A 13,227-nucleotide genomic window follows, 5' to 3' on the forward strand; every position below is an offset into this window, starting at 1 on the left:
TGGGAGGCCGAGGCGGGTGGATCACAAGGTCAAGAGATCGAGACCATCCTGGTCAACATGGTGAAACCCCGTCTCTACTAAAAATACAAAAAATTAGCTGGGCATGGTGGCGTGTGCCTGTAATCCCAGCTACTCAGGAGGCTGAGGCAGGAGAATTTGCCTGAACCCAAGAGGCGGAGGTTGCGGGGAGCCGAGATCGCGCCATTGCACTCCAGCCTGGGTAACAAGAGTGAAACTCCGCCTCAAAAAAAAAAAAAAAAATTCGCACATTTTTTGGCAGATGAGAATTTGATTAAACATCGAGTTCAAATGCCTGTTTTGAAGCAGCTATTGTGTTCTCAAGTATGCCAAGATAGAGCCTACAAACTGTACTTGTTATAAAGCTAACCTGGGTACACAGCTACCTGGGGAGTTCCTCTGTTTGTTAACCCCAGCTCAACAGCAACTCTGAGTTTAGAGATTCTCAAAGTCTCTTTTAAATTGTAACTAAAGTAAGGACAGTGGTGTAACAGAGTTCATATTGCTGACTGTGATGTATCAAGGCCCAAGGGGCTAAAGGGACCTTTGTTACTTGACAAGTTCAATGGTAATGAGTGTGGTTAATGAATACTCTGGCTTATTCATCATGTTGTCCCAGAATCTGAAACATTTATACAGTTGTTACCCATATTTGCAGCATATATTTGGAGAGAAAATGAATTCAAATTTAAGCAAATTGGTGAAGAGGAATGAGTAGCAAAGAAGGGAAAAGAAAATCATCCTCTGTCCAAATAAGTTTATAAGTATCAATAAACTTGTTTCTTTTTCAAAACATTAAAAAGTTACCTGTTTTGATGTTTTCAAGTGTTAAAATCTGACAAACCAACATTCTAGGGAGTCGCCTCTTTTCCTATTCTCCCATTAGCAAAACTGAACAGCTTAGTGCCTGGGGACAATCAATACTAAGAAGTAAAACAGCAAGGTGGTGAGAAGATGGACTGCCCAGTGGAGACTAAGGTGGTGAGAAGAGGGGATGGATTCAGGAAAGGCAGAAAACATTCAAGTAAGCATATTTTAAAAATCAAATAAAAAGCCGAAAGTTAGAGTGGGACCTTCTGCTAATGGTTACCATGCAATCTCTCCTCTCTGAGAAACCCGGAGTGACAACCAGCGTCAAACGGCCCCTACTTGTATTGTTTCTGGCTGGAGGAGCCGCCCCAGCCCGTCCTCCCCCACTGGCTCTTCAGCTCCGGTCACCTGTATTCTTCGTCCTGCGAGTTCACATCATATTTCTTGACCTGAATGTATTTCTTCAGCTTCTTCAAATCCCCGAGTGAAGCAGCTCTGTGAAGTTTCTTTACATCCTTATCTAGAAGCTTGTAGGTCTGGCCTATGGGCAGGTCTGAGGAGGTACGGCTCGGGGTCTCATGCCTCCTTTTCCAGCAGCTGAAAAGCTTATTCATGGCGGCGCAGGCTGCAGTCTTTGCGTCACACCAGGCTGTTCTTTAGGCTCCTAGCCGTCTGCTCTACCCCTCTGCACTGGCACCTGGCTCGCAGCTTTCTCCCGTCCCTGACAAAAGTGGAAATGCTGGAAGAGTCTCGCACAGCCAGCCGTTATGGCGGTTATGGTTGTTACGGCAGTTATGGTTGTTAACGGCTGTTAGGGTCTTTATGATCTGGTCCTAGGGGCTCGCAGACCTTCGTTCTCACCTAGGACTTGGGCCTGATGGCCACACCTGCAGTCTTCCTATTAGATCACGAACCTTAGAATAGAGACTTACCAGCTTTCTTACAAATAGCCCCTTCTCCTTCAAAAATAGATCTAAAGTCTTGAAGTCTTGCAAACTGATATTTACCGTCCTTGTGATGGGGATAGGCATGGATCTCTTCCTGTGATCTTGCCTCCAACCTCCTCCCAGACTCTCACCTCCCAGGCTACATGCTACAAATTGTCTTCACAATAACTGCAATTCCTCAATAATCTCAATTTCATATACTTTTTAAACGTGAATCACTTCTCATATTCCAGCTCACTTTGTCTAGTCACAAAACTCCAAAAGTCCTTTCAAAATCTAATTCACTGTACCTATACTTGGTTAGTCTTAACCTCTTTTCCCTGACTTGGACCACCACACCCTGTGTCTTCACTTTACTACTTAACTAAACTTCACAACCAATCGTCATGATCATTCCCATGCAGAAACCTTCAACAAGTTTCCCCACCTTCTTTTTCTTACCTATCTGTGCCTAAACCAAAAGCCTAAACTGTTTGTTCTGCCCTAAGCCACTGAAACGTGACCAAAGGAAAAAGCACAGTCCTGCCATCTTCCATTTCCAGTTCATGAAAATCCACCTCAAGTGGTCTATTATTTTTCCTTTCTCTTCACACCTCCTTGGCTCATGGCCTTTTTTCCTGAACCATCGAGCAAAAGATCCAATCAGAAGAGGAACTCTACCAGCTCCCAAAATATCTACCCACTTATCTGAACCTTGTGGGAAAAAAAAAAAAAAAAAAAAAACTTTATATCTCTCTTTTTCACATATGATGAACATGTATGTTCATGATATGTTCATGTTCCTAGCAAAGGTCAGCACCATTCTTGAATATACTGGACCCCATACTCTCTAGCCTATCCAAAAACATTATTCAGTAAACTCTTCTTCCCTGCTTTCATATGTATTTTTAAAGTTTCCCTCTCTGCTAATTCTTATTAGCATAAATACATACTGGTATTTACCTCATCCTAAAAAAACAAACAGGAAGATTGACCACATCTTCCTCTGAAACCATCCTCAATGGCTCTCTTTTGTGGCAAAATTCCTCAGTAGGATTGCGTAAAATTTTATAATCTTTGTCTACAATTTTTCTCCCTCCGTTCTCACTTAAAGTAGTTCACATCATTGCCTTTTTGCTCCTTTTTGCTCCTGTTACTCAATTGACCTTACTTTTTTTTTTTTTTGGAGATGGAGTTTCCCTCTTGTTACCCAGGCTGGAGTGCAATGGTGCGATCTCGGCTCACCACAACCTCCGCCTCCTGGGTTCAGGCAATTCTCCTGCCTCATCCTCCTGAGTAGCTGGGATTACAGGCATGTACCACCATGCCCAGCTAATTTTTTGTATTTTTAGTAGAGATGGGGTTTCACCATGTTGACCAGGATGGTCTCAATCTTTTGACCTCGTGATCCACCTGCCTTGGCCTCCCAAAGTGCTGGGATTACAGGCATGAGCCACCGCGCCCGGCCCTTGATGCTACTTTTAAGCCACATTGACCATGATCTCTATTACATGAAAGCAAATGGTCATTTCTGAGTTTTCATGTAAATACAGCAGCATTTGACACAGTTGACCATTGCTTACTCCTTGAAACATTTTTTTTTTTTTGGCTTGGCTTCCAAGATATCACACTCGCCTGGTTTGATTCCTACCTTTTTAAACATTTTCCCTCAATACAATTTATTGGTTCTTCCTTACCTTCAATTATTGGAAATCCCTGGAGTCAATCCACCAGCAGCTTTTTTAATTCTTTCCAAATCCTTAAAGGCGGTCTCACATTTTATCTTTTATATCTACATTTAGACAGTCAGTAAATCCTGTCAATTGTAACTACAAAATACATTCAAAATTTTTTTTATTTTACCCATATTCCCTTCTGGGTTACCACAGTCCTATGGCTTTAAATGCCATCTATATTCTACTGACACTCAAACTGAGAGTTCCAGTATAATCTCTCTCCTGAACTCCCAACTGGTATATCCACTTGCCTATTCAATACCTGAATTTAGTTGTTTATATTATAGACTCAATAAACATCTCACTCTAAACATGTCTAAACTGGTCACCTCACTTTCCGTTCTCTTACTATCTTTCCTACTTCAGATAGATTAACACTATTCTCCTAGTTGCTCAAGGCGAAATCTTTGATGTCATCTTTGACTTTTCTCTCTCAAAGGCCACATCTAATCAGTTAGCAAACCCTGACAGCACTATTTCCAAAATTCAAACGGAATTTGACCACTGCTGTCAATGTAGCCCAAGCCAACATCATCTCTCTCATTTGCAATACCTTACTTTAATTTTTATAAAGAATCCTAACTGATCTTCATATCTTCATGCTTCTGTCCTTGTACACTGCTATTGCCCTGGTCTATTCTCAACCTAGCCACGTGAATTATCCAGTTAACATACTGTTAGATGAAGTTACTTATTTGCAAAAACTCTACAATGGTTTCTCAAATTCCTAACAGTAAGAGCTAAATTTCTTATACTGATTCACATGGCCCTATACAATCTGTGACCCCAATCCCATGCACCCTGCCCGACCTTTTATTTTTCTGACCTAAAGTTCTTCTTACCTAAACTCAAATTGCTTCAACCATGGTGATTTCTTTATTCCCCAGCACACTAGACATGTTTCTGTCTCAGGGACCCTGACCTTGTTGCTCCCCTTTCCTGGAATGCTGGTCCCGCCACAATAATATAAGCTCTGAGAAGGCAGCCATTTTTGTATGGTTTATTCCAGGCTACCTCTCAGCTTTCAGAACAGAGCTGGGCGCACTAAGTGCTCATTAAATGTATGTCAAATGAACGGTTAAGTATATGAAAAATAACCTCTGCTTCTATTTGCCTTTTCAATTCTTGGATGCAATTTTGGGCACAGAACTTTTCCTGAACTCAAACTTTTCCTACTATGGAACAAAGTTAAAAGACAGCCTGTAGTATTTAATAAAAAACTTGAGGGTGCCAGATGAAATGAGACTACAGAACTTAACATAAAACTGGCCCATCAAATATGCCTGCTTTCCAAGACCCCAGACTCCAGTGCATCTCCATAAGCAAGTCCTGGCCTTGGGAGAGTGACAGTTTCTATTCTACCTTGAGGGTGCTCCTGAGAGCAGGAATCTTTAAAGAGCAATGCATAACACTCAAGTGATTAAAAACAATTATTCCCCTGGGTGGGGAAAAAAGTGTCAGAACTTCTTCATACAATATTTTTAAAACTTCCCTTGAAAATAATTGTATATGCTCTATAATGGATATGATATATTAGTGTATTGACACATTAACTCATATATTTAGCATGCAAATAAAAAAATACAATCATGTACCTCATAATGACATTTTGGTCAACAAGGGAATGCATATACAATTATGGGCCTATAAGATTGTAATGGAGCTGAAAAATTTTTGCCTGTTGATGTCTTGGATGTGTTGATAGTCCTGACCCTCTGTAGGCCTGAACTAATATGCACATTTGTGTCTCACTTTTTCACAGGAAAATTTAAAAAGAAAAAAATACTTGTAGAATGAGGATATAAAAAGAGAAAATATTTTTGTGCAGTTGTACAATGTGTGTTTTAAGCTAAGTGTTACTACAAAAAATTCAAAAGGTCAAAAAATTGAAGTTTATAAAGTAAAAAATAAGATGACAGTATGCTAAGGTTAATTTATTACTGAAGAAAGAAACATTTTTTTTTCTTTGAGTCTGAGTCTTACTCTGTTACCCAGGCTGGAGTGCAGTGGAGCAATCTCAGCTCACTGCAACCTCCACCTCCTGGGTTCAAGAGATTCTCCTGCCTCAGCTTCCTGAGTAGCTGGGATTAGAGACACACACCATCACGCACAGCTAATTTTTGTAATTTTAGTAGAGACAGGGTTTCACCATGTTGGTCAGGCTGGTCTTGAACTCCTGACCTTGTGATCTGCCTGCCTCGGCCTCCCAAAGTGCTGGGATTACAGATGTGAGCCACCATGCCCAGCATGAAAAATATTTTTCTATAAATTTAGTGTAGCCTAAGTGCACAGTGCTTATAAAGTATACAAGCAGTGTATCGTCATGTCCAAGGCCTTAACATTTGTTCACCACTCACTCACTGACACACCCAGAGCAACTTTTTGTCCTGCAAGATCCATTTATGGTAAGTGCCCAATACATGTGTAACATTTTTATCTTTTACACTGTATTTTTACTGTACCTCTTCTCTGTTTAGACAGTTTAGATACACACACTGTGTTATAATTGCCTACAGTATTCAGTACAGTAACATGATGTACAAGTTTGTAGCTTAGAAGCAAGAGGCTATAGCATATAGCCTAGGTGTGTAGTAGGCTACACCATCTAGGTTTGTGTAAGTGCACTCTATGATTTTCACTCAATGACAACATCACCTAACAAATATTTATCAGATAACATCCTTGTTGTTAAGTGGCATATGACTGTACATATGAACATGTTTTGTTTTGCTTTTCCAAGGCTATCAACTTAGAGAGTATGCCCTCATTCATGTCTTAGAATCTTCTGAGTCCAGGACTAAGAAAATAGTGAATTGTTCTACCATGTGATAATGACCCATAACTCAATCCTTCATGTCTTATTTCAGGATAAGTCTTTTATTTGGATGATTTATTTTTAAAAATCCACTATGTTTAGGGCAATATCCACTCCACCTGACAGAACAAGTCATCAGAATACAGCAGTCCAACATTTATACCAGAGATATGAAGACATATGAAAAGATTAGTTCCCCCAGAGGCTCTCTTCCATCTCTCCTATTTGGAACTACTCTCTCCTATTTCTTCTACCTTAAATTAGTTTCCTTATTTCTTTGCCTAGATTACTTCTATGACCTTTTAAATAGCTTCTGTACCTTCACTTTTTTTTTTTTTTTTTTTTGAGACGGAGTTTCGCTCTTGTTACCCAGGCTGGAGTGCAATGGCGTGATCTCGGCTCACCACAACCTCCGCCTCCTGGGTTCAAGCAATTCTCCTGCCTCAGCCTCCTGAGTAGCTGGGATTACAGGCACGCGCCACCATGCCCAGCTAATTTTTTTGTATTTTTAGTAGAGACGGGGTTTCACCATGTTGACCAGGATGGTCTCGATCTCTTGACCTTGTGATCCACCCACCTCGGCCTCCCAAAGTGCTGGGATTACAGGCTTGAATCACCGCGCCCGGCTATCTGTACCTTTACTTTAAACATCATTCAAAGAATGGTGAGCTGGAGGTGGCTCATATCATACCTAGGGTCCAATTGCTAAATATACAAAAACTGTTGGAAGCTTACACTCAGAAATGAGAGTAGTTACATACAATAATGGAAATTGACACAAACTACAAATCAGGGCTTATGCTCCATATTTATAGTATGCTTCCTTTAAGAATTATAAAAAAACAGACAATATAAATTTAGAAAGAATAATAATTGAAATCAACTGTTTAGAGTATCCATGCAAGAGTTATGAAAAAAAAAAAGATTCTGAATAAAAATGGCAATGAAGTATGTGTGTTTAAAGTTATAAATGGTTGTTTTTCACATTTATTTATGGTTACTATTTTTGTATTTTTTCCATCAACCTTCCTATTTCTACAATTAACATTAATATTTATATATAAAATTGTCCTAAAAGTTTAGTATAAAGAAACTGTTCTTGGGAAGTACAGGAACAGAAATCTCATAAACCTAAAGATTATATCTTCTTTGTTACAATGTTAGTAGTTTCTTTGAATTAAGAAAGATATTATTCCTTTTCCAAATTAAAGAATATATTTTTACTATACCCTGTAGTTTTTACAAAGATTAGAAATGAGTCCTATTTAAGAAAATTGAACATTAAAAATAACAAAATTATGAGCTATTTCTATACCAAAATTATTACTTTTCTTTCTGAAATTTTTAAAAAAATAGTTCTCCAAGGGCTTTCATCCATTAATCCTTTCATTCATACATACATCAGAGGTGAATTAAGCCCTACTGGGACATTTACTCCCATTTTTCGGGACCCCTCCAGCAATAAACAATTTTTATCTACTTCTGGTCAGTGTGATTGAAAAATGTAAAGGTATTAGTACCAAGTACCAATTGAAGGTTTCTCTGTTTCTCTTCAACATAAAGCCTTTCTGAATAATAGCTATTGCACTAGAGAATCAAAGCTTTATTTACAATATTATTAAATTACAGGTTAGTCATTGAAAATATCTGATGTGTGTACATTTTATGAAAATATTCCTCTACTGAGTTTAAATGTCACTTGACTATAATGATAGTTCCCTGATCTACTGACACTTACATCCTTTCGGATCTCTATTTCTTATCTTATCCATCTCTCTATCTCCTACTCTGATGACTTTGTATTTCACTGATGAGAAAAGAAAGCAGAAGGCAACTTATACAGGCTTCCAGGACCACACTGATCCTCTTACCTGCACCTTGCCTATTGTTCCTTTTTTCCTTTTACTGTGGATAAAATGCTCCTGCTCCTAAGTAGCCCCCCGCCACCTTTGATGAACTTTCCAATAGATCTTCACTTCCTACGAGTCAAAACTCTTCTATAAGAGGAGATAGATCATCACCTCTTAACTTCTCAAGGATATTGCTCCACCAATTCTCCCTTTTCTGATTTCAATATGTTTTTTCCCCTTTATTCAATAGATACTGTAATTTCTCAATGTTTTATACTGTGCTCATGCACAAACAGATACATATACACAGCTACTGCCTATATCTCATTTTCTCTTAGCATAAAAATTCCTTGATGGAGTTGAGTGGAATGATTTTTCTAGTTTTTCTCTTCACATTCTTTCTCGAACCTGCTTCCACCTGATTTCTGTTCCTTCAAGGAGATAACACTTCTATCCTACAGGACTGCCCATCAGAACCTAGAGCCCAGGAGAGCTACAATTACAGTGAGAGATACACAGACATATAGAAGAGTTATTGCCTTCTATCTCTAATGAGCTGTTGTTCATCTTTTCTCTTTTTCCCTTGTCTCCCACTCCTGTTGCCTTAGTCCAGGCTCTTCTTTGTTCTTTATTACAACAGACATCTAAATCATCACTGGACCACAACTTTTACAACTCACTCTTGCCCATTCTCCACACTGCTGCTAGTGTTAACTTTATAAAAACTGATGAAAACTTTCCAATAGATCTTCACTTTCTACAAGTCAAAATATAAACATGTAGCCTGATATAACATAGACCAATTGCCCCAAACCCTGTAACACGTGGCCTTGAAATAACACAGAAAAGATAGAGCTAGTTTGAAGTATTTTTCAGATAATCTATTGAGCTCTTGATAATCTGTTTATCTTATAGGACTAGGCTGTGCCTAACTGAGAGAAGAAACCTTTTAGATAATTCTTACATAGATACTTCTTTCAAAAATGGATCAAATTGTGCCACTGTCCTTGCTTAAAACTCTGCATTATTTGTTCATGGAGAAAAATGAAAAATTCTTAGAAGTCTATTTAAGTTTTGACATGATCTATGTTCTGAGTGTATCTTTAAACCATTCTCCCCTGCTCATTTGTGCTCATGCCACAAACCATTTGTGATCTTAGGGCTCTCACACATGCTGTTCTCTCTGCCTGGGACATATTTTAGCTTCAGTTTTGTACTATTAGTGTTTTTTTTTTCTCCATGGTGTAAAAGAGTAAATGTAAGAAGAAGCAGCTTTTCCTGGAGGAGGAGAAAATTTTGATTTACATGATTTCCTAACAGCTAGCAGCAGTCAGTCTAAAGTGAAGACTAAAAATAAAATCCTAGGCTGGGCATCGTGGCTCACACCTGTAATCTCAGCACTTTGGGAGGCCGAGGCAGGTGGATCACGAGGTCAGGAGTTTGAGACCAGCCTGGCCAACATGGTGAAACCCCATCTCTACTAAAAATACAAAAATTAGCCAGGCATGGTGGCAGTGCTTTTAATCCCAGCTACTCTGGAGGCTGAGGCAGGAGAATCAATTGAACCCAGGAGGTGGAGGTTTCAGTGAGCTGAGATTATGCCATTGCACTCCAGCCTGGGTGACAGAATGAGACTCTGTCTCAAAAATAAATAAAATAAAATAAAATCCTAATCCCCGCAACTGACTGAATGGACCAAGGGGACCCCAGAGAAACCTTAACAACTGAGTCCCCAGCCATGACAGTACAGAAGGTTCAACATACCTCATTATACCCTCTCCCTTTTGTGGTTCAGACACAATAATTTATCAGCATTAATGTCAAAATAGAGATCATAAGAATGACAGAACGGACTTTTTGTAGCAATAAGATACCAAATTAGAATAACATACCTAAGAAATGAGATATCTATGTCCTGTTTTTAATTTGGTATCTTACTGCTACAGAGTCATGCCAGGCAAGGGTTAAGTGACACACCTTACACCTAAACAATAAACTATTGGTTTGTCACAAGGCTTTTTTAAAATTTTCTCTCTAGCTAAACAAGCACTGACCTCATAATAAGCAATATTTAAACAATTGCAGTTCACCAACTGACAGACACTGAATAACTGACCCCTCTGTTCCACAAGCCATAACCTCTGCTTTGACTGGACAAGAGGCTGATTTCAGTAACTTTCTTCTGATAAGAGATCACTGACCATAGACTGGTTCTGGCCAGTTTACAGAGGCTGCGCGCTTGAGTGCCTTTATATCCCTGCTTCACCTTTTGACATATGGGCCTAAATGTAATGTATTTAAATGCAAATCTCCATGCCTAAGTGAACATGGAATGCATGTAGCATGCATGTATGCTCATCACTCATGTGTCAGGACCCCTTTGATGATTATTCATAGCTCTTCCTTTAACCTGTTGAATATGTAGCCAAGCCAAGTCATGCAATAGAAAGTTCCTGCCCCAACCCTTCCTCCTTCAATGTGCCTGCTGACAGTCTTTGCTAAAGGCTAGGTTTCCTAGCCTGTCAGAATGGCCACCTTATAGGGTGCAATCTTTTATAAAAAATATAGTCTCCTTTTTTAATTTATACATTTTTGATTCTTATGTTGACAAAAGTGATGGTTGGACATTTTGTATTGCAGGTCCCCAATCTGATGGTTGACCTGCTCCAAACACAGATTCTACAATGTGCCCCTTCCCCAACCCCCTGCCAGGTAGAAAGCCAGAGACAGTACTCAAACTCAAGATCTTAGGACAAAAAAATTGACACCTCATACAGTTTTATTGATGGCCCAAAGCAAAGTCTGTCAAATAGCATGCCAGCCTGGAGCATTCACTGGACCAGCTAAAACATCAGGTTTATAAAACACTGCATGTGTTTTATCTTGTGATTCTATTTCTTTTGACAAACAACACTTTAGATAGCACAATGCAAAATAAAAGCCCAAAAATAGAGCAAGAAAGGATAAAAAAAAATGGCCTGATTTCACCAAGGATGCCAAACAAATGAGACTCAGTAGCAAAATCCAGATACCAAACTGAGAAACCAATAAAATCGAAGAACAAATGGAGGAACTGAACCCATACACATAAAGCAGAATGCAGACTTGTGCTGATTTAGTCACATCAGCAAAGATTCAACAAGCTACAAAAATCAAGGTGTACAGAGTCTCCATGTGAACCACTGATTGAAGGATGGGATCTATAGTAACAGGCAGTATAGACCAAATCTTGGTGGTGGTCTAGGGAAACTGTGCACATAAAGATAACCCAAATGAGAATAACCAGAAACTATTTATTCAGAGTCTGCATAGCAAGGGAGTCAGCCACCATTACTCGCATCTGACAGAGACTCAAAAGGCAAGAAGGAAAATGAAAAAATTTTAATGGTGAAAAAAAGAAAAGGCTTTTGGTGCACTCCCATTAGGGGTTGCTGGCATGGGGAAGCTGGAAGTTGGCTAATGAGAAATGGGACAACTTACATGATTGGTTTGAGGATCTATTTGGTTTCCTCTAGTTGGTTCTCGTTGGAGTGAGGCAAAATACTGGCAGTCATTGACCATTCTGGGCTGACTGTTGCAGAGGTCGTGGGTCAGAGTTTTATCTTCGTACATGGTCTGGCCATTGTCTATTTGTATATTTGCTCTCTAACACATGTTCTAATAGCTTTACCTCCTGATTTTTAAGTTTTAGATCTTCAGAAAATGTGTCTATTTAATGAAAGTTATTAAAGCTTTTAAATTATTTTTTCTGTCATCTACAAACATTATGAGAAAAATTCTCCATATTTTATGCCTCCTTCATATACTACTATTTCCATTGACAATCTTAGTAACAGAATGAAAAAAATGTAGTAGATTCAAATTCCTAACTAGCCGCTTAGATACATAATGATTTTCAAGTTTCTTAACTGCTATGGTTTGAATGTGTTCCCTCCAAAATTTATGTTAAAACTCACTTCCCAATGCAGTAGTAGTAAGAGGATGGGGTCTTTTGGAGGTTATAAGGCTATAAAGACTCTGCCCTCATGGCTGAGATTACCGCCTCAAAAAAGGTCTGGGGAGGACTATCTAGGCCCTTTTAACTATTTCCTCCTTTCTGTCATGTGAGGACACTGTATTTGTCCTTTCTAGAGGACACAGTGTTCAGGACGTCATCTTGGAAATAGACACTGGACTCTCAGCAGACACCAAAACTACTGACACCTTGATCTTGGATTTCCCAGCCTCCAGAAATGTAAGAAATAAATTTCTATTGTTTGTAAATTATCCACTCTCAAGGAAATTTGTCATAGAAGCACAAACTAAGACATTAACCACAGCTTCGTTTCCCTCGATGTAATAATATAAAGATGATGTACTGGTCACTTCTCAGGATTGACCTCATAAAGGAGAGCCTTTTCTCCTTTACCCAATGGGTATATTATTTCAGCATCCTTGGAACCATGTATCTTTGATATAAATTGCATTTGATGGCTACAAATTTGATTTCTTCGAATTGTGTAAGTATATCTCTGTGATTGAATTCATGACACTCCTTTGACATTAGGGTTAAAATTTAAAGGTAAGGTTTTACGTATGAGACAGAGCCAGAAGAGGAGAGAAGTGATTCTGTGGAATGCTTGTTTTCTTGTTTACATCTAGACTCCGTACCTCTCTTCTTTCTTTCAAGTTTCTCTTAGATATGTGCTGTCACACTCTCTGCAACCACAGCTGGGACATAGGTTGCCGAAAGGGCTGTGAATCATAATAATACCCTTTAACCTCTAGAAACATATGCGGAAGAGCCCAGAGGGACCTGGGAAGAGAATATGCTCCGGGACTGAGGTGGCTATTAAAGTGGGATAAGGAGACGCTAAAAAATTTTTTTACGTGCAACGTATCAGGGGAAGCTTACTGGGACGAGACTTTGAGGGTCCTGGAGCCCCGGTCGGCACGGCCCAGGTCCTGTGCAAGCCTGCCTGTCCGCAGGCGTCAGCCTTCCTTTGAACGCCTCCCCAGATGCTCTACCCTCAGACCTAGCCAAGTCACCACCAGCACCGAGTTTAGAGCCTGGAGCCGGGCGTGCTGCGTCT

The 13,227-nt window shown here is 39.4% G+C and overlaps 1 protein-coding gene across 1 annotated transcript in view; it reads right to left on the reverse strand.

The window, feature by feature from the left end:
* ANKRD7 (ankyrin repeat domain 7) overlaps positions 1-13,197 on the reverse strand; it is a 1,180,453-nt gene extending 1,167,256 nt beyond the window's left edge. The window contains exon 1 of the mRNA XM_010343808.3: positions 1,237-13,197. Coding sequence (XP_010342110.3) covers positions 1,237-1,442 — 206 coding nt within the window. The 5' untranslated portion in view covers positions 1,443-13,197. The remainder of the gene's footprint in view (positions 1-1,236) is intronic.
* Positions 13,198-13,227: the final 30 nt, after the last annotated feature.

The sequence above is a fragment of the Saimiri boliviensis genome, chromosome 10 (genome assembly GCF_048565385.1).
Source record: "Saimiri boliviensis isolate mSaiBol1 chromosome 10, mSaiBol1.pri, whole genome shotgun sequence".
Taxonomy (NCBI): domain Eukaryota; kingdom Metazoa; phylum Chordata; class Mammalia; order Primates; family Cebidae; genus Saimiri; species Saimiri boliviensis.